Source organism: Typopeltis vanoorti, chromosome 6 (assembly GCF_054136105.1).
Source record: "Typopeltis vanoorti isolate ZY-2024b chromosome 6, IOZ_Tvanoo_1.0, whole genome shotgun sequence".
NCBI lineage: Eukaryota > Metazoa > Arthropoda > Arachnida > Uropygi > Thelyphonidae > Typopeltis > Typopeltis vanoorti.
Genome location: NC_143554.1, coordinates 51,269,393 through 51,289,976, shown reverse-complemented (window position 1 = coordinate 51,289,976; position 20,584 = coordinate 51,269,393). Strand labels below are relative to the sequence as shown.

At 35.7% G+C, this 20,584-nt stretch overlaps 1 protein-coding gene across 1 annotated transcript in view; it reads left to right on the top strand.

The window, feature by feature from the left end:
* Positions 1-20,584, top strand: part of LOC150105449 (disintegrin and metalloproteinase domain-containing protein 11-like) — a 602,139-nt gene that overhangs the window by 392,140 nt on the left and 189,415 nt on the right. The window contains exon 22 of the mRNA XM_090393967.1: positions 3,913-3,991. Coding sequence (XP_090250093.1) covers positions 3,913-3,991 — 79 coding nt within the window. The remainder of the gene's footprint in view (positions 1-3,912; positions 3,992-20,584) is intronic.

Genomic DNA, 20,584 nt, shown 5'->3' with positions numbered 1-20,584 from the left:
CTTAAAACTTCTTGATTTGATATTCTTTCTGTATAGCTAATCTTTTCCATCTTTCTATAACACCACATTTCCAATGCATTAATTCTTTCCATATCTCTCTTTCTTAGTGTCCATGACTCACTTCCATAACTTGCAATACTCCAAACTGTTGCTTTAACTATTCCAATTCTAATGCCTATTTTAGTGTTCTTGTTTATTAAAATTCTCTATATTTCCATAAATGCCGATTTAGCTTTGCCTATTCTATTTCTAATGTCCAACTCTGAAGTTCCTTTCTCTGAGATCCAGCTACCTAAATATTGAAATCTTTCCACTTCTTCTAAAATCCGTCCTCCACATCTTATTTTTACATTATCTCCTATTTTTCTACCCATTATCATTATCTTGGTCTTTTTTGTGTTAATTCTTAGTCCATACTCTTTACAAGAGTTTTCAATTCTTTGAATAATTTGTTGTAACCCATTTTCACTTTCTGCCATCACTACTACATCATCTGCATATCTAAGTTATTAATGATTCTTCCGTTTATTTTTATTCCTTCTTCTACATCCTCAAGTGCCTCTCTCTAAACATTTGTTCACTATAAAAGTTAAACAATAATGGTGATAACTTGCATCCTTGTCTGACTCCTCTCTCCACCAGGAGAATTCCTGGTGGAGAGAGGAGTCAGACTTTTTAGCTCCCCCCTCTCATACGATCTATTCCAGTAAATATTTTTTTTACTTTTTTTTTTTTTTTTTTTTTGTGTGTGTGTGAATCTCACCCAAAAAGGGCTGCAGTAAGATAATCCTGAAACCCTGTCTAGTTTCTGAACATAGAACATTTTGTGGGCTCATATATCCTACTGTAACATGGATGTCTGTGAAAGTCTTTAGAGGGTAGGTGATTTTAGTTCACATCATGTTAGCTGGAGAGCAGGTATGTTTTCACTCAACCAACCAGGCTAACAAGTATTTCCTCATCTCACCAGTGTGGATAATTTTTGTCCAGAATGTTTTTCTGATATTGGTGAACCACGCATAACAATTGGCCTTCAACCTTTTTTTTTACATATCCTGCTAGCTATAAGTTAGGAGATTATAGTAAAATCACTGTTTTGTGATGCTTGACTGAAATCAGCAGACTGCAGTCCACTGCTCATCCTCTCCCTTGGACACTTTTGCAGTTATCTTTGTCTATACATTCAAATCTTCTCTACCAATAAACCCACAGTCATTGATAGAGAATATGTGAATATTCAAATATACCTATCAAAACCACTCCATTCAGACTGGAATATTCCTCCTACAACCTGAATATAGAATCATTTGCTATAAGGTCATCTTCAATCTTCTTAGTTCACTGTTGTTGTACCATGGCAACAGACGTAGTCTTTACTTTTCATCCCTCTCTCTCTGTCTGCTTGTCTTTCTCCCTTCCCCACTCTTTTTTCATTTCTAATAGCCCTTTCTTGCTGCATACCCCTTTTTAAATGATTTGTACCAGTCAGAACTCTCTGCATTTCTTCTCTCATTGCATTAACTTCCCATTTTATCATTTGTCAATGCACTATATCATTTTATCAATACACTATACCATACCATGCCATGCTATTTCTCTGGGTCTTATGCTCTTTCATACTCTCTCCTTTCTCTTTCCTTGCACTTCATCCTTCCTCATGCCTTACCAAGTCTCTTGAGCTCATGCTTTGTTTAGTAAGGCAGCAATAAGTTCTCGCAATAAGTTTCTTCTGTCTGCTTTGTCAGTCATCTCTTTACATTGTCTTTTCCCTATACACTCTCATGTCAGATACCAATATGCGGACACATATCTCACATTTTAGAATTTTTTTTTTTTTTTTAAAAGTATTTTTTATTATTGTAACACAATTCTATTTTATGTGGTTTAAAACTTTTTTTTTTTCAATTTTATATATTGTGACCAAGATATCTGTAATGCTATTTTTTCACAACTGAAGTTTTGTTTGATTGTATAAACAAGTTCAAATCATAAGATGAAAGATCAAGACTTAAGTTACAGAAATAAGAATAATTATCTAGATGGAACAAAAAAGTTATGCATTTCTTTATAGAATTTTCAATGTATGCTTGTTTCCATAAATTAAGAAACACAGAAAAAAAAAATGATAACTGACAAACTGTAGGATGGAGTTTAACACGTTCACTGCCATGTTCCTCGGGCATAGTTTGTTACTGCTTGCCAAGCACTTTCACTTCTACAAGGTCAGTACGACTTATCTCGTAGCTGGCTTATCAGACAGAATTTTGTTTCATACACCAACTACGAGTAATCTCGTATCACCCCCCCACACACACACACACCTGTCTTACATGCGCTGACGACTGTGTAACTTGAGTTCAGAGTCAGCAACGTTCAGCATTCAGTGCAGTAAGGTTTATTGCATCTAGTCTTACAATTATTTAAAATTATCTAAATAAAAACCTTCAATTGCACCATGGCCAGTAAAAGAAAGCTTACTGATGAAGAATTAGAAGCTTACGCTAATATGAGCGATGATGAATGTAGTTTTCAAAATGGAGATGATGAATGTCGAGTCTTCAAAAGGGGACTCCATCCCTTTTGAAGACTCAACACTAAGGGGATACCCTGAGTGTCGAGTCTTCAAAATTCGAGTCATCAGAATTCAAGGAGAACCAGCCTACCAGTCCGGGACACGGGGGTTGGGCGGCATAGGCATCAGGGGGCAGAGCCTCCCTCTAGTATATCAATAAACTGCACACCATTCCTCCTGCACAATCTTCTTATCAGCAATCATGGCCTTTCTGCTTAGTTCTGTCCTATCACACCAAGGCAGCAGTCTCACAAACTTTACGTTCTTGCTCTTCATTTTCTCTATATTGCTTTTTGCATACTTACAGCAGCACTAATGTCCTTTATCTTCGCACCTGGAAAACATGCTTTTGTCACTTTCTCATTAAGTACACCTCTTACTTATCATAATCCCTGTACAGTACTATCTTGCTTTTCCCAGTCTCTTGCACTTTTATGCAACCTTACCACTCCCCAGTTGCTTGAGCTTACATTTTGTCCTGTGAAGGAGTCCATGTAAGCATGCAGTTCCTAATATGGAAATAGAATAAGTGAAGCTGGTATGATGGGTATCCAGTGGAATACATTTATATGTAATAAATGAGAAATTTGCTAAAGTACCAAACTGGCAGTACACAAGACTGTGTACGAAGTGCTTTTAATATGTGGATCTGAGAATCGGATTAGAAATAACACAGTTCATCAGAGTAGAGAGTGCAAATATGAGAGTTCTGAGAAAAATTAGGACAGTGAACAGAATGGCATCAATGGCAGAATCATATGAAAAATAAACATTAGAAAAGAACCTGGCATTATTAGCATTGAAGAATGTATGAGCAGGTAATACAGTTACTTAAACAGTATGGAAAAGGAAAAGAAAAGTGTTAGCAAAACAGGTTTTGATGGTAGGACAAAAATAAACAAAACAAAAAAAGATCCAGCAGAAGATTAAGATCTAAGTGAATTAATGCAGTTAGTTAACCCTTTAGAAGATCAAAATCTAAAATATGACGCTGTCGGTTACCTGACAAATAACAGATTAATTTTGAACAAAATCATTGATAATAATCTAGCAAAAAAGATAAACTTACTTGTGTAGTACTACACAAGTCCTGATACGTACCCTCAAGGAGGGTACGTATCAGGAAATGATAAAATTAGAAATTCAGGCACTTTTGTCTTTCCACAGTTGATCAAACTTCTATCCTAGATTTTATTTCTTGCTTGTTTCCTTCCTGTGAGCATTTTTTAAAATTGTTCTTCAACAAAGAAAACTTGTTTTAATGGTTATCCAGTATGGCATATGAAAATTTACTCATTTATTGTTTACTAATTGTTTAATTTGAAATTGTAATTTATTAGGGTAACTACTGGAACTATCAGTCTTGACATTCCTGATTTGGGACTTGTGCAGGATGGAACGAAGTGCGATGACAAAAAGGTTTGTATTGTAGCTTTTTAATTGATTTATGTATGCCTAAACAATTACCAAAAATTTTGTATAGAATTGATAAATTTTATATATTTTATTTAACACAGCATAGTTCATTTCTTCTTTTTATTATTATGTGCGTTTTGCTGTGGAGTCCGAAGCATATTCATATTAAATATTCACATATTTAATGTGAATCCGAATTCACATTAAATATGTGAATAATATTTAATGTGAGAGGCCTACATTAAATATTATTCACATAGTGCCTACCATATCACTCCTTACACATCCACTGACAAAGCAGTCACAACTACATCTGTTAAAAACATGTTCTACTCATTCACCACTTTCCAAGCAAAAGAAATCTAATTCTCAATGCCAATGATAACCACTCTCCTACATGAACTTAGGAGGTTGACCCCATGTTCTCTCCTTTTATGCATTGGACAACTTCTGTATTGATCCTGTAAAATTAATTTAGTAATTTATATTTTTATATCAAATCCCTTAGTTTTCATCTCTATCAGCCCATATATGAGGGTAGTCTGAAAAGTTCTTGGCCATTACAGGGATGGGATAATGGCACTGGAGCATCACTGGAATAAACATATTGGTCTTAAGGAAGATTATGTCTTGAAAAATAAAAATAATTTTGAAATTATAAAATTTTGTCAATGTTAGGCCGATATATTATAAGAGTTTTGTCATTGTTAGGCCGATAACTTTTCAGACCACCCTTGTACTTCAAACTTTTCTCTTAGAGAGCATTTCACAGATAAGATCTATAATCAGTCTTAGTCACCAGTCACTGAATTTCCTCCAGTATTTCATCTTTAGAAATCCAGATAACCAATCTGTGCATAGTAGTCCAGAAATTTCTGTATCAAAGACCTTATGAAGAAAACGACTTCCGTATTAATACATGTGAGTGTGTTCTTCGATGAGCTGGTATGTAATTGATAATTGATATATCCATGGACTCACCTTTTATATGTGTGTATGTTTTTATTTTTGAAAACAGAGTTCATTATTCTCGTATTACTATACATTATGAAATCTTTTTATTTGCACCCTTTATGATTAATTTGTCTTCTCCAAATTTACCTCTATCTGATTTAAACTTTGTTTTCTATAATAGCATTTAAATCTCCTGCTACTAATAAATAATGTTTTTTTTTTATCTCACAATTTCTGCAACTGTTTATTATTATTATTATTATTATTATTCTTCTTCTTTTATTTTCTGACCTCCATGGAGTCACAAGACTTATCATGGGAGATCAACTCTAGTCCACACAAAGCCTATCATACCACTGCTTAAACTCATCCACAGTCTGCACATTCTCTGCCTCTCAGGAAATGCATACCATGCTCCTACCACTCTCCATGCAAATAACTTATTCTTACCCTTTTACTCACCACCTCCTTTTTGCAACTCCAGGGATGGACCCTTGTTCTTGCTCCTTTCCATTCTACCATAAGAAAAATCTCCTCAGTGTTAATACAATAATAAGCCTTCAACAGCTTAAATGCCTTGATCATATCTCCCCCTTTGCTGTCTATCCACTTAAGTCTGCAGTCTACATGCCCCCAGTCTATCCTTATAATCAACATTGTACAGTCCTCATATCATTTTTGTTATCTGTCTCTGCACCCTCTCCATGGTTACTTCATCCCCTTCAAATTTCAGCACAGAAATCCAGATGTGGTCTGATCAAAGTTTTATACAATGGGATCTTTTTATCTCTCATGGTCAATGTAAAAACATTGACCACGAGATCTCCTCAACATTGCCACAATTCTCTGAGCTGTCTTCACAGCCTTTGCACTATATCCTTGGAACTTCAAATTTCTAACCGCAATCATCCCTAGATCTCTTGTTACTTTCTCCAATGTAACTCCACCACATGAATATAAAGCATTCCATCTGTGGATCCCAAATTTTAAAACCTACATTTTGTTGAATTGAACTTACATCCCCATTAATTGCCCACCTTTGAAGCTTATTTGAAGCATTACTAATTACTGTTGTTAATTAGTAATGTAATATATTACATTAGTTCACCTCTACAAGCTGCTCAACTTTGTTTCAAAACTTTCTTATACGCTCTTCTCTACAATATGTTATTGAACTTTATTCTGTTCAAAACCAAATGATGATTGCTTTGTATTTCAAATCCTCTATTTTATTTGATATCTGCTTGCAAAACTACCAATTTGTTTATTGGATGACTAAACTGGCTTAAAAAGGTTTGGTCCCACTTTCCTCACAATGAAGTCATCATTCTCTGTGATTTTTATGTCTACATCCTCATCTGGCTCCCTTTTCTTGTTCCACTGACTAAGCTGGAAGAGAAGTTGAAGGATTTGTTTATCTCCAGACTAGAATTCCTCAGTTCTCTCCATTCATTCAACACTGGGTAATTTCTTAATGAGTTCTCTTCAAGGGTCAATGTTCAGATTACTTCTCCTCTTGGTAACTCAGATCATAATCTCATACAAGTTTAGTATTTAGTGGAACACTCTCCTCTCAGCCATTCATAACCTTATATTCTTTGGCACTACAACAGCACTAAGTGGGAAGATCTCTACACTTTTACTCCTCCTTTTCTTGGTTAGACTATTGTTTTCATACTCTATTTCTATTGTTTTGAGATGTTGCTCTCATCTTTGTGTTGTCTAATGTAATAGAGAAAGTCATCCAGTCAGTGACCACCAATATGGATCTGCTAGTCAGCAGTGTCAGTTTGGAGACACCTATACTGTTGTATACATATCCAAGGCATTTAATAGAGTTTGGTATCAAGTGCATGTGATCAAATTGTCATCTTATGATCTTCCTCTCCTTGTCCCTTTATAATTAGATTGCCAGTTTTCTTTTGTGCCATTATGTCCTGAACTAGAGAGAAGATATCGCTTTTAACAACAACATAGTCAATGAGACTTTTCTTATTTCTCACATATTTTTTTTTTTCTGAACTCCACTTGTATATTTTCTATTATTATCACAGATTCTCATGGTGAGAACAGGCAAGGAATAAGAAAAGTATCATTTATGTTATTGTTGATAGTGATGTTTTCTCACTGGTGCAGGACACTACAGTGTACAGAGGATTTGAAATTGGAAGTGATCACCATTTAGTCTTGAGCAGGATAAAATTGAATTTCATATTGAAGAGAAGAACGTGTAAAAAAATGATGTACATTATCTTCCTAATATTTCTCCTACTACCTCAGTGGCTGCTGACTCACCCAGTGATATAGAAATGAGCTAATGTTTTTTTTTCAAAGAATCGTTTTTAATTTAAATTTTTTCTTATGCTATTTTTTAAATATGTAAATTTTTGGCCAGTAAATCTTTTCTTATCATTTAATGTTTATTTTATATGTTCCTTTTTACGAACATAACTCACTTATAACATTATTTCTATGGCAAATAAACTCCCACTTTATGAATTCCTAATTTGCAAACTGTTGCAGGAACCAGTTAATTCATAAAGGCGAGAACTACCTGTATTTTAGAAAAATGTGCTTGAGAGGAACTGACATCACCATTGACCTGGTTGTTCAGTGAAACTCTTGCTAGGAAAGTACCCAAGAAGTGGTGGGGGGGGGGGGGGAACAAAGAGAGAGTAAAGTAGTGCTGTTGTATAATATTGGTGGAATGGAGGCATCAAACAATAGACTAGTTTGTATTTTTTTCTGTTTTAAGGTTTTGGAGAAATTAGTGAAAGATTATGTACAAGGGAAGATGAGGGTAATAATATTATTCGTGGAGGTTGGCAAGGATTTGTTAACTGGTGCTCAGTGTTTCAGTAATTTCATTTCTTTTTATAATAAAGTAACGAGAGTGGGTGACAGGCATCATGTGGGTGATGCCACATGATAAGATATCATTTAAGTTGGTTCATTACATAATGAAGATTTATATAACATTATATATCTTCATTATGTAGCTTCCTCAGTGAGAGGGTGCAGCACCATGTCCTTCCAGTTCTCTCTGTTGGTGGCTTTCCTTTTTGCTTCTGCATAGCCATGTGAACCTGTCCATGATCTTTAAACCATGTCCTTTGTTTTTTACTTCTTGGTGCTTTACCCATAATTTTTTCTTCTAAAACTGTTAGTATCCCTCTGTCTTGCTGAATCTCTACATGTCCTGCTAATCTCATCTTTCACTGGATCATTTCCTGTAATAATTATAATAATAATTATATATCAGGTTAGTTAATTGGATTAGGAATTTGCTGTCTGATAGATATCAGAGTTGTACATGGCACATTTGCCATTAACTCTTATGTCAGTGATACTGTCACTGGGAAGTATTCACACTGCAGATGATTTGAAGCTTAGAAGGGTTATTAGTAATAATACCACTATGAAGACCTTACTGTAGTTGAATGAGGTGGAAAATGAATGAGGAAGTCAGTTTAATGTAGCTAAGGTCTTGAAATTTGGGATGCACTGATAGGAGGCTGCCTACTCTATTGGTGAAACTATACTAGAGGAGGCAGGAGATCTTTGATGATAGTTTGAAATTTAGGAGACATACTTTAAAGGTGGTGAAGGTAACCTTGATGATTGCTGCAGTGCTAAGAAGAAGAAGAACTTTGATCAGTAGACATAAAAGGGTGGTCATCATCATCATCAAATTCCTGCTATGTACCCTCAAGGGGTGTACAGGATATGACAGTACTACATGAAAAAATTACATCATTACTAACTTCCTATCTACAATTTTCCTCCAAATCAGTCTGTTACTTGTCAAGACTCCAACATTATCAGATCTTATATTTCTATCGTCTAAGGAATTTTGTGCCTTATCAATCCACATATATCTTGGTCTTCCTCTGGGTCGTTTTGCTGCCAACCTGGCAGAGAACACTTGTTTTGCTAATCTTTCCTCTCCCATTCTATTTAAGTGACCATACCACCTGAGATTAGCTCTGCTAATGCATTCCTGGATGTTGACAATGTCAAGTTCTTTCCTAATATCCTCATTTTTAATATGATATTGCCATTGATGCCATCTGTTCATGCCTCTAATCTTTCTCAGGACTCTCATATCTGCGGTCTCTAATCTTTGGTCAAGTGTTTTACTTCTGACCCAGCTCTGAGATCCATAAGTTAAAACTGGTTTCAACATTGTCTTGTATATAGCTAATTTAGTGTTCCGACTAATTTCTCTCTTATTCCATATTAATTTATTCAATTGACATCCCACCATACCAGCTTTGCTGATTCTGTTGTCTATTTCTATATTTAATTTACCATCTTCAGTAAAAATCGTGCCTAAGTAGCTGAAATGTTTTACTTGTTCCACAGGTTCTCCATTCACAACACAGTTGACATTTTCAATGATTCTGTCTATTTTCGTTGTCTTTGTCTTTTTATTGCTGACTTTCATACCATATCTATTACAACAGCAATTCAATTTAGTCAGAGAATCTTGCAGACTTGTAGTGGATTTATTTAGAAGTATAACATCATCCGCATAAAGCAAAGAGCTGACATTAACATCTCCATATAGATAATGAATAACAGAGGGGATAATGTACATCCTTGTCTCACACCAGATTTAACATTAAACCATCTTCCTGTACTTCCTTTAATTCTAACTGCTGACTTACAACTCAAATAAAGACTAAGTATTGCTTGATATAATGCCCCATTGACACTATATAACTGTAGCATATTGAATAGCTTCTCTCTTGGCACCTTGTCATATGCCTTTTCCAAATCGACAAAACTTAAATACAGATCTTTGTTATATTCCCATGCTTTCTCGACTGTTTGTCGTAAAGTGAAGATCTGATCCTGACAGCCTCTATTTGGCCTGAATCCAGCTTGTTCTTCACCAAGCTTTTCTTCCACAATTCTTCTCAACCGTTTCTCAAGTATACTTGCATAGATCTTGCCAGGAATACTCAGTAGGGAAATACCTCTGTAATTCTCACATTCAGTTTTATTTCCCTTTTTATATATGGGTACTATGAGAGCTCTACTCCAATCATCGGGAATTCGTCCCTCTGTCCAGGCTTTCTGAACTATGCAGTGCAGCCACTGTAAGACTTTTATACCACCATACTTCAGCATTTCTGGTCGAATATCATCTACTCCTGCTGCCTTTCCACATTTCCAGCCTTTGATGGCTTTTTCTACTTCAAGTATGGATATGTATTCCTGACTGCATGCCTGGTCAGTGTTTTTTGTCACTGTGCTGTCATCACTGCTTGTTTCATTTAGTAGTTTTTGAAAGTAATTACTCCATACTTCAAGGATATCTTTTTCTCCTGTTTTCATGTCACATTTATCATCTCTAATTCCTTTTACAGCACTCTTTCCTCCATTCCTAAGCTTCTTCAACAACCTCCAGAATATTTTGCCACCTTCTTGATATTTATTTTCTATATTCATGCCAAAGTCCTCCCATTGACTTTTGTTTAGCTAGTTTTACACACTCTTTAGCTTTCTTACATTTGTCTCTGTATTCTGTAAGAGTAAAAGCTGACTTATTTGCCAGGAACTTTTGATATGCTTTCTTCTTTTCCTTCACTGCCTCTTTAACTTCCTGTGTCCGCCAGGGAATTCTGATTTTTTTATCCTTGCACACACCCTTACCACATGCCTCTCTGGCAGAATCAATCAATGTTTTCTTCAGAGTTTGCCACTGAATCTCCAGTTTGATTCCTGTTCTCAAACTCTTTCATTTTCTTTTCAATAATCTTTCTGTATTTTAGTCTACAGTTCACATCTGAGAGCCGCTCAACTTTTATTCGCTTTAAAACTTTCTTACATGTCATTCTTTTCAATATGAAATTCAATTTTATCCTGCTCAAGACTAAATAGTGATCACTTCCAATTTCAAATCCTCTGTACACTCTGGTGTCCTGCACCAGGGAGAAAACATCACTATCAACAATAACATAGTCAAAGAGACTTTTCTTATTCCTAGCTTCTTCTCTCCATGTGAATTTGTGCACATTTTTATGTTGGAACATGGTGTTAGTAATAACCAGTCCATGTCCTGAGCAGAAATCCAACAAATATTTGCCATTATTATTAGCTTTGCTCTTTTCTCCAAATTTTCCCAAAATATTTTTGTATGTCTCACAATCATTTCCTACTCTGCTATTTAGATCCCCAACAAGGACCAACTTTTCCTTTTTCATTGTGTCAGTTGCTTTTTCTAAAGCCTCAAAAAATTCCTCCACTTCTACCTTAGTAGAACCTTCTGTGGGACCATAGGCACAAATAAGTCTCATTGTCCAGTTCCCCATTCTCATATTTGCCCACATTACTCTACTTGAGATTGACTGCCATTCAAGAAGATTAGCCTCGTATTTTGTGTTGAATATTATGGCTACTCCTTCTTTTCCTTGATTGTCATTGCCTGAATATAACATTTTGTATTTATTGCTCAGAAAGATCTCACCAGTTTTGGTCTTTTTTGTTTCACTCACCCCTATTATGTCGATCTGGTACTTATCTAATTCCTCAGCTAGCTCCATTTCTTTGCCATTCAGGCTTCCTACGTTGATAGTACCAATCTTTAACTCTGGTGATGTTGAGTTAGGGTTTGTTTTCAGATTTGTTCCAGTAGCTGACTTTTCGCTGTTTGCCTTGGTTCCCTGGCGAAAACAACGGGGGCCTTGTTTAACCGGGCGACGCCCCAGCCGGCATGAAATTTTGTAATGTTGTACCATCATTTTTTTATTTTGGTTTAACCATTAAGAATGCAATTTGGTTGGCTAAATCCCAAATTGCTAGCCCATCCTCGTTCGTTCAGTATCAAAGTAGATACCCAACAGGGTGCACCACGAGAAGGTGAGGATTGGACATTAGGTCAGAAGCCCTGGTCGGTTCTCCGCATTCCTTTAAAGGCTATGTGGAGGTTTCCTCTCAGTTATACAGCTTTGACCCTTAAGCACCCCATAATAAAAGGGTGGTGATTTCATTAAATAAAATCCTGATTAGACCATATTTCAATTACTCTGCTCAAATCGGGTCAGCAGGATTTGAAGGAAATGATGTAACCTTGGAAAGAATACAGAGACAGATATCAAAAATAATATGTGGCCAGACTGAGGGCATTCAAACTATGCAGTTTGGTTTATATTTGAGATATTCACCTTGTTCAAGGTTACAGGATTGACTCTGGAGCAGTATTCCATGTAGTAGAACAAGGTAATGGAACAAGGACCAAAGCATGTACACTGCCGGTTCACAAACAATACATCGCAGGAAAATTCATTGCGAAAAAAATTTGCTGAAAGCATTAATCGCTAGAAAATTGAAATGATATTGATTTGATACTGATATATGAAAAGTAAATGCAGTGCAAGATAAATTTCACAAAATATATATATTGTTTATATATTTGTGTGTGTGTGTGTTCAAGATACCAAGTAATTTTATATATAAACTTGGTTTTTAATCCTACTTCCCAAGTGAGCAAACAGACAAGTAAGTCAAGTTTGCGCTCTCACGTAGTGCAACTCATGGTAGTGCCATGCTAGGCAACTTGTGGTAAAGGTGGATTAAGTTTGATCACTTTCCTTAGTATTTTTCCCTTAATGTAAAGCATATCCCCTTGCAGAGATGTATGATGCTATACATTAAAGGCAATGGTCACTACCCATACTGGTTTCGACCTTTATTGAGGTCTCGTCAGTGGGAGCCAGACCTGACAATGCTAAGGTTGAGGTAATGCAAAGCTTATGAATTTTACCTAAACAAGTTGCTGTAAAGTGCTTTGACCTTATTAAATAAAATCTCAGGATGAGAGATAGATGTAGAAAGTTTTTTAACTTGGGTATATTATGTATTCAAGATACTAAGTAATTTTATATATGAACTTGGTTTTTAATCCTATAGTGATCAGAGCTTAATCCACCTTTACCATGAGTTGCCTAGAGTGACACTACCATGAGTTGCCTCAGACGTGCACTATGTGCAGGTGCAAACGTGACTTACTTGTCTGTTTACTCACTGGGAAATAGGATTAAAAACCAAGTTTATATATAAAATTACCTGAATACATATATATATATTAGGAGAATTCATTTTTACTCGGTAGGAATATTATAAAATAAGTTTAATGACTATTACCTAGAGAAAAGATGGCAAGATATATTTAACAAGATACTACTAGTTTACTAGTTTCGTTACAAGAACATCATCAGGTATCATACTCAAAGAAGTATATAAAAAATTACAGAGACTTAAAATTGTATTAACAGAACAAGTGAAAAACAGTAGCATGTTTGAAAAAATGCAAGTATGAGTGCCATACAAACGAATACTACGCGCTGTTGCGAGTGCGCCAGTACTGAACAGAAGCAACGTGTGCGTCCGAGAGATTGTAACTCAGGCTGTTGTTGATATGAGAGGAATCCAGAGAAATTTCTCTTGATTCAACAATCTTTCTTTCGAGTTCATCGTAGCACACATGGATATTAGCAGTTTGAGTCCAGTTTACAATGTGCTGGTGGCCTTCGTCTGAGTTAGCAGAAAAGAGAACGTGGCTAGAGAGAGCGCTAGCTCTAGTCCTGTTATAGGAGATATCTCTACGGTGTTCATCCAAACGTAGAAGGATGGATTTAGCAGTCTGTCTATAATAAGGCTTTCCGCAATCACACAAAATCTTGTAGACTCCTGGAAACTGAGTAGGAAGATGTTTCTGTTTATGTTTGCAAAGTAATGAACGAAGTTTTGGAAGCGTAGTGTAGCACGTTTTGAAGTTAAATTTCTTGAGAATCTTTGCCAGTTTTGGTGAAAGAGAGCTGATGTAAGGCAAGGAGATGAAGGCTCTTGGGGGAGGGGATCTTCAGCAGTAGTTGAGTGCCTGGGGGAAAGAAATTTGTCAATCTTCTTTGGAGAGAAGCCATTGTTAATAAACGTTTTTTTAAGAAAACTGAGTTCATTTATAATTTCTGTTTCTTCGGTAAGTAATGATTTGGCTCGGTGGGCTAAAGTGGAAATAATACCACATTTTTGTGGAGGATAATGATGGGAGGAAGCATGAAGGTATCTGTCAGTATGAGTAGGCTTTCTAAAAATTGAGATTTTAATGTTCTCAGCACATCTGGTAAGTTTGAGGTCTAAAAAGGGAAGACAGTCATCCGATTCCAGTTCGAGGGTGAAAGAGATTTTTTCGTGGCACTTGTTTAGGTGGTCTAAAAATAAATAGAGGTTATTGACGCCATCCTCCCAGATGAGGAAAATATCATCAATATATCGGTACCAGACTTTTGGTTTAAAGTGAAAGGAGTTAATAGCTTTTCCTTCAAATTCGTTGAGAAATATATCATTGCATAAAGTCAGGATACTTCAAATATGATAACAAGATCTACTTACAAAACGCAGGTCTGGCTATGGGCAGCCCACTCTCTCCGATTCTTGCGGATATATTTCTCAACGAATTTGAAGGAAAAGCTCTCTTTCACCAAAACTGGCAAAGATTCTCAAGAAATTTAACTTCAAAACGTGCTACACTACGCTTCCAAAACTTCGTTCATTACTTTGCAAACATAAACAGAAACATCTTCCTACTCAGTTTCCAGGCGTCTACAAGATTTTGTGTGATTGCGGAAAGCCTTATTATGGACAGACTGCTAAATCCATCCTTCTACGTTTGGATGAACACCGTAGAGATATCTCCTATAACAGGACTAGAGCTAGCGCTCTCTCTAGCCACGTTCTCTTTTCTGCTAACTCAGACGAAGGCCACCAGCACATTGTAAACTGGACTCAAACTGCTAATATCCATGTGTGCTACGATGAACTCGAAAGAAAGATTGTTGAATCAAGAGAAATTTCTCTAGATTCCTCTCATATCAACAACAGCCTGAGTTACAATCTCTCGGACGCACACGTTGCTTCTGTTCAGTACTGGCGCACTCGCGACAGCGCGTAGTATTCGTTTGTATGGAACTCATACTTGCATTTTTTCAAACATGCTACTGTTTTTCACTTGTTCTGTTAATACAATTTTAAGTCTCTGTAATTTTTTATATACTTCTTTGAGTATGATACCTGATGATGTTCTTGTAACGAAACTAGTAAACTAGTAGTATCTTGTTAAATATATCTTGCTATCTTTTCTCTCGGTAATAGTCATTAAACTTATTTTATATATATATATATATATATATATATATATTATCTGAACTAATTCAGAAGATGAGGTGTTTCAATTATTGAATACACATGTATTTTGAAAATGACTCCACTATTCCTGCATATGAAAGATATGTTGTACGCGATTGTCATTTACAGAGCTAATTTAAGATCATAGATGCATGTTTTTAGTAATGATATGAAAGAAAAAAATAATAAAATTACGTAAATCCTATTATCATTATGAAAATCAGCATAAGCTAAACTGCCATCTGCGGCTTCAATACTAGTCATTACCTTTTCCTCCAGTACTAGTATTTTGTAACACTAAGAAATTTTAAATTTCATATTTAGTCTTCTTTACTGAAAAAAAATATATATATAGATAGATAGATAGATGCATGCTCCCAAAGTGAAATACATAATTAATTACTTCTCTTGTGAAACAATCTTATATGGGAAATTTTTTCTTTCAAATATATCCAAAATTAATTTTCCCGCATGAATTTTCCTCGGGATGAATGGTCTCCATGATGAACTGTCGGGTGGTGAACATGCAAATGGCAAATGGGTTTGAGTAGTCATATGATAGACTGTGTTGTCTAAGATAAACCTGGAATGATGTTTCTTCTGACATTATAGAAAGCAATATATGTATATATATTGCCTGTAGTTAAGTTGTAAATTTGTAATTCAAATATGTTGGCATTCAACATGGCATAACTTGATATGCTCTTGTAGCCTCAAAATTTAGGATCTTTTTCAGGACCAAAAATGAACACTTTTGTCATTAAATGAAGAAAGTCTTTCAACAACAAAACTGGATATAATTGTACAAATATCCAAAGAAAAATTAGTCAGTGATACTGGTAAGACTACCACACAGGAGCATACTTGTCCCTCTTCTTTTTTAACTTTATGTCAATGTCCAACCAATTCATATTGGAACAAGAAGCTTTGCATATGCAAATAATCTAGCTGTTGTGACATAAGTCCACACCCAAAACAAATGAATTACAAAGAAAATTTCTTTCATTCCAGTCAAGCCAAAATTCAGGTAAGCTTATTTCACTTCAACAGTCATGAGGCTGACAGAGAACTAAACATTACATGGAATGGTACAGTCCTAACACATTTAAAAGTAGATTTGGGTGTCACTCTTGACCAAACCAAGGGATAAAGTGAATGCAGGGAACAACATCCAACAAAAGCATCTCATCAAAGTGGGAACATCTGCTTCTTATATCTTGAGAACTGCAGAGTATTCACGTACAGTATGGATGAATTCATGTCATATCCCCAAACTTGATGCAGTATTAAACTAAAGTTGCAGACAAATCACAGGCTGCTTAAAATCAGCAAAGAAAACTGATCTCTACCAGCTATTAGAAGAATTGTTCTTACAATGAAAGAGTACTTGCATCAGCTGAATGATTATAGACATCCACTTTACAGACAAAATCAAACCAGACAGCACTTCACCACATGCCACATCTTTCTGTCTCCTACAGAACAAATTAGTAAAGCAACAGGAACCACCAAACTAGAACTCCTCTGGTAAAATTCACTCAACAACACTAACATCCAGAATGAGCTACAACTTCCACTTGCAGAAGAGATACCACCTGACAAGCATTCTGACTGGAATACTAGGAAGAGCCTGAACAGGCCACACACACACACACACACACACATAGATGAGAAAAATCCAAACACAAATCTGAAAGATTCAGATCTATTTAAGCATGGTTGAATAGAAACCATGGAATATCTTTTAATATGCTTATCACTGGATCAACCTTTGTGTTGTCCTTTGTGCAAAGTTCTAGACTTACATTGTCTTAACTTTTATTACTATTGCCTTTTTACTGTATATTGCACACTATACTTCTTATATTTTGATTTGTATGATTTAGCTGCTGAATTTCGCAGTATTTCCAGTGAATATGAAATAAATAAATAAAAGTCAGCAATTAGAATCAAATGATGTACCGGAAGATGATATCATATCTAAGACAAACCTGCACTGTTGTTCATCATTTATATTTATCACATTATGAAAAAAAAAAAAGTACCATTAAACCTGATATCAAAACTTAGCTGTTTATATTCTGCAGATGTTATACTCTAAATAATTCCACTAGACGTTGACTAAATTGCATAACTGCTATAACAAATTTAATATTAAAATCAGCAAAACAAACACCATTAAAAAAAAAGAAAAAAAACTGTACAGCATTGAAAACATTCCTTGCATTCTCAATTGAGTACCTATAGAAATATTAAAACAAATATAGCTATCTAAGCACAATAATTAAGAAATATGAAGGTAGATAACAGAATAAGAAAAGCTGGTGTGTGATGGGGAGCAAGTTAATTAAATTTATATGGAATAAGAGGACAATTTGCCAAACCACTCAACTAGCAGTGTTCAAGCCCATTTTAATTTATGGATTAGAAAGTTAGGTTGGAAATAAAACAATAAATCATAGACTAGAGAAACTACAGATATGAAATTTTTGAAGGAAATTAGAGGAGTGAACTGATGAGATCAATGGTGGAATCATGTTAAAAATGAAGATATTAGAATGGAACTTGATGCAGATAACATTCAAGATTCTGATCAGAGTCAATCTTGGTAGCATACTTATTTAAACAGAATGAGAGAAAATATTAGCAAAACAATGTTTGGTTCATAATTGTAGGAAAATGACCTACAGGAAGATTTGGTTTTAAGGGGGGGACCGATGCAGTTCAGAGTACCTTACTGCCCTGAAATATTGATGATATTGGACACCTGAGAAATAACACATTAATTTGGAACAAAAGCATTTGATAGGATCTGGTGTCGAGGGTCTCTCACGCATCCCTCAAGGTTCTATTATTTCACCCACCCTCTTCATATATATATATATATATATATATATATATATATATATAAATGACCTGCTTTACTGACCTCAAACCTTATTCACAATTTTGCTGATGTTGCCACTCTATCTCTCTCTACCCATCTTACTCATGTGACAAACCCTGCACTGTTCACAAGCCTCCATAGCTCAGTCAGTTTTGACAATGCCCTTTAGTTGGAAAGACCTGGGTTCGAATCCCATCAAGGATGTAAAGAACCTTTGTCAAAGCTTTTCAATGAAGATTAATTAGCTGGTCTCATACAGAAGTAGAGAGTTTTTTTTCTCCCTGAAACTCGGATTTTTTGTCTATCAGAACAAATGTTCTAATGGAAACCAGCCATTAGAACACACACACATACACACAGTTAACATGCATAATACATTGCCTCATAGCAATGCCGAGATAACAGCCTAGTCACCTTAAATGCTTCAAAAACACAGTTTTATCTGATTTTGTCACCAAAAAAAATAAGACCTTAGTCCTCACTTACGTATGATAATGCTTAAGTCTACGTCTCTCCTTTTGGATTGTCTGTATTCTGTACAAATTTCAGATTTTCCCAAACCTCAAATAATGCTATCACATGTCAGGTGGTGCACCTAACACCTCTCCATTTAATTCATGATGCTGTTCAGAAGAGCAGTTCAGGTGATTGATGATTTCTCTGTCACACTTTCTTCAATCATAGTCTCTTCTGCAGAGATTATGGGCACTGTTGAGCAGAAAAAGGAAGATAACAGGTGGATAAATCAACTAAAACATAATGTAGAGCCATGAAGAGTATTGTGTGTAGTAAATTCTACAAATATAGATGAATAATTTATTAGTGTACATCAGATCTTTTCAATCAAATGGTGAGTTAGCTAGTCTCATATGGAGGTAGAGAGTTTCTTCTGGAACTTGAATTTTCATCCCTCAAAACAGAAAACTAGCTCCATATACATAGATCTACAAGCATAAATACTTGCCCTTAGAGAATGCAACAGAGAAGTACTACATGACCCTAATCATGGAACTCTACCCATCCCAGGGTACAGCTGGTTGAAGTGTATCAAGTAGGTAAATGAGTATGTCTCTGAAACTGCATAGTTTCAAAATTATCAGTAATCTATACAGCCAATTTTGGCTTTTCTCCTATTCATCATCATCATTATTATTATCTGATCTCCATGGAGTCAAAGAACACACTATAGGAGATCTATACTCTCTCATGCAAAAAGATCATCGAACCGTGCCTGAAACACATTCACAGTTTCTCACTCACCACACCCTCAGGCAATGCATTCCATTCACCGATTACTTTTTGTTGGAAGAACCTGCTTCTCTCTCACCTGTTCACACCCTCCTTATATAGCTTCCAGGAATGTCCTCTTATTTTATCCTTGTCTCCCATTACTCTATGAAAAATCTTTCCCACAGTAATCTAGTAACAACCCCCCCCCCCCCCACCAACTTATGTCATATCCCCTCCTCCTTTTATTCATAAGGCTCTGCAACTTATCTTCTTTCAATTTCTTTTCGTATCTGACATTTCATAGACCTGACACTGACTTAGTAAACCATCTCTGAACCATTCTAGTACATTCTCATTCCCCTTGAAAACCAGGTGACCTAATCTGCATATAGTAGTCCATATGTGGCCTAATCAATTCCTTATACAAGGGCAACCATAACCTCTTTTATTCTGCATGTGATTGTCCTCCTCGTTATTGCCATAATCCGTTGGGATCTTAAAATTTTAGATAAGATCCGTAAACTTCAATCTCTGTCCACCCTCACTCCCAGATCTCTCATCTCGTTCATCTCCTTCAAAATTTCCCCATTACTTGTATACTCTGCTTTGTATACCCCCATCCTTACCTACCAGAATGCAAACCTTGCACTTTGCAACATTAAATTCATGGTTTCACTCACTTGCCCACTCACATAGTCTATTGATATCCTCCTGCAAGCCACAACATCTTCTCTACTTCTCATAGTTCTTCCCAACATTCTTCGCATCATTCACAAATAGCCGCACATCATCAGACAAGCCAATCCCAATGTCATTAACATATAAGGCTAAACAATAATGATCCCAAAACAGATCTCTGTGGTACACCACTATCCCAAAAAAAGAGGAAGGTCACTTCCTCTTTTTGGGATACCACTCCTCCTTACACAACATACTGATAATATGTTTGTATATGCAACATGCTGATAATACCTATCTCTCAGCCAATCAGCTATTCAACTCGCTAGTCTATTATCTAATCCCAACTGCTCCAATTTAATTACCAACTTGTGCCATGTAGATCTCATAATTCCTTCATAATTAACATGCATTCAGTTTCAGTAGCTCTAATTAAATAATTTTGATGAAATGCCTAGAATTTTTCAAAAATATTCCAGAAAAAAGTTATCTTTGTTCCACTAATACTACCAATTTTATTATTACTATTGTACGGATACCTCCACGAAGTCCAAAAACTCATTGCAGGAGACCCTAACTATCTACACATTATCTATCATAAATCTCATTGAAAGCCAGCAAAGGGTGGTCAATTGGTAGAGTCTCTGCTACTAATG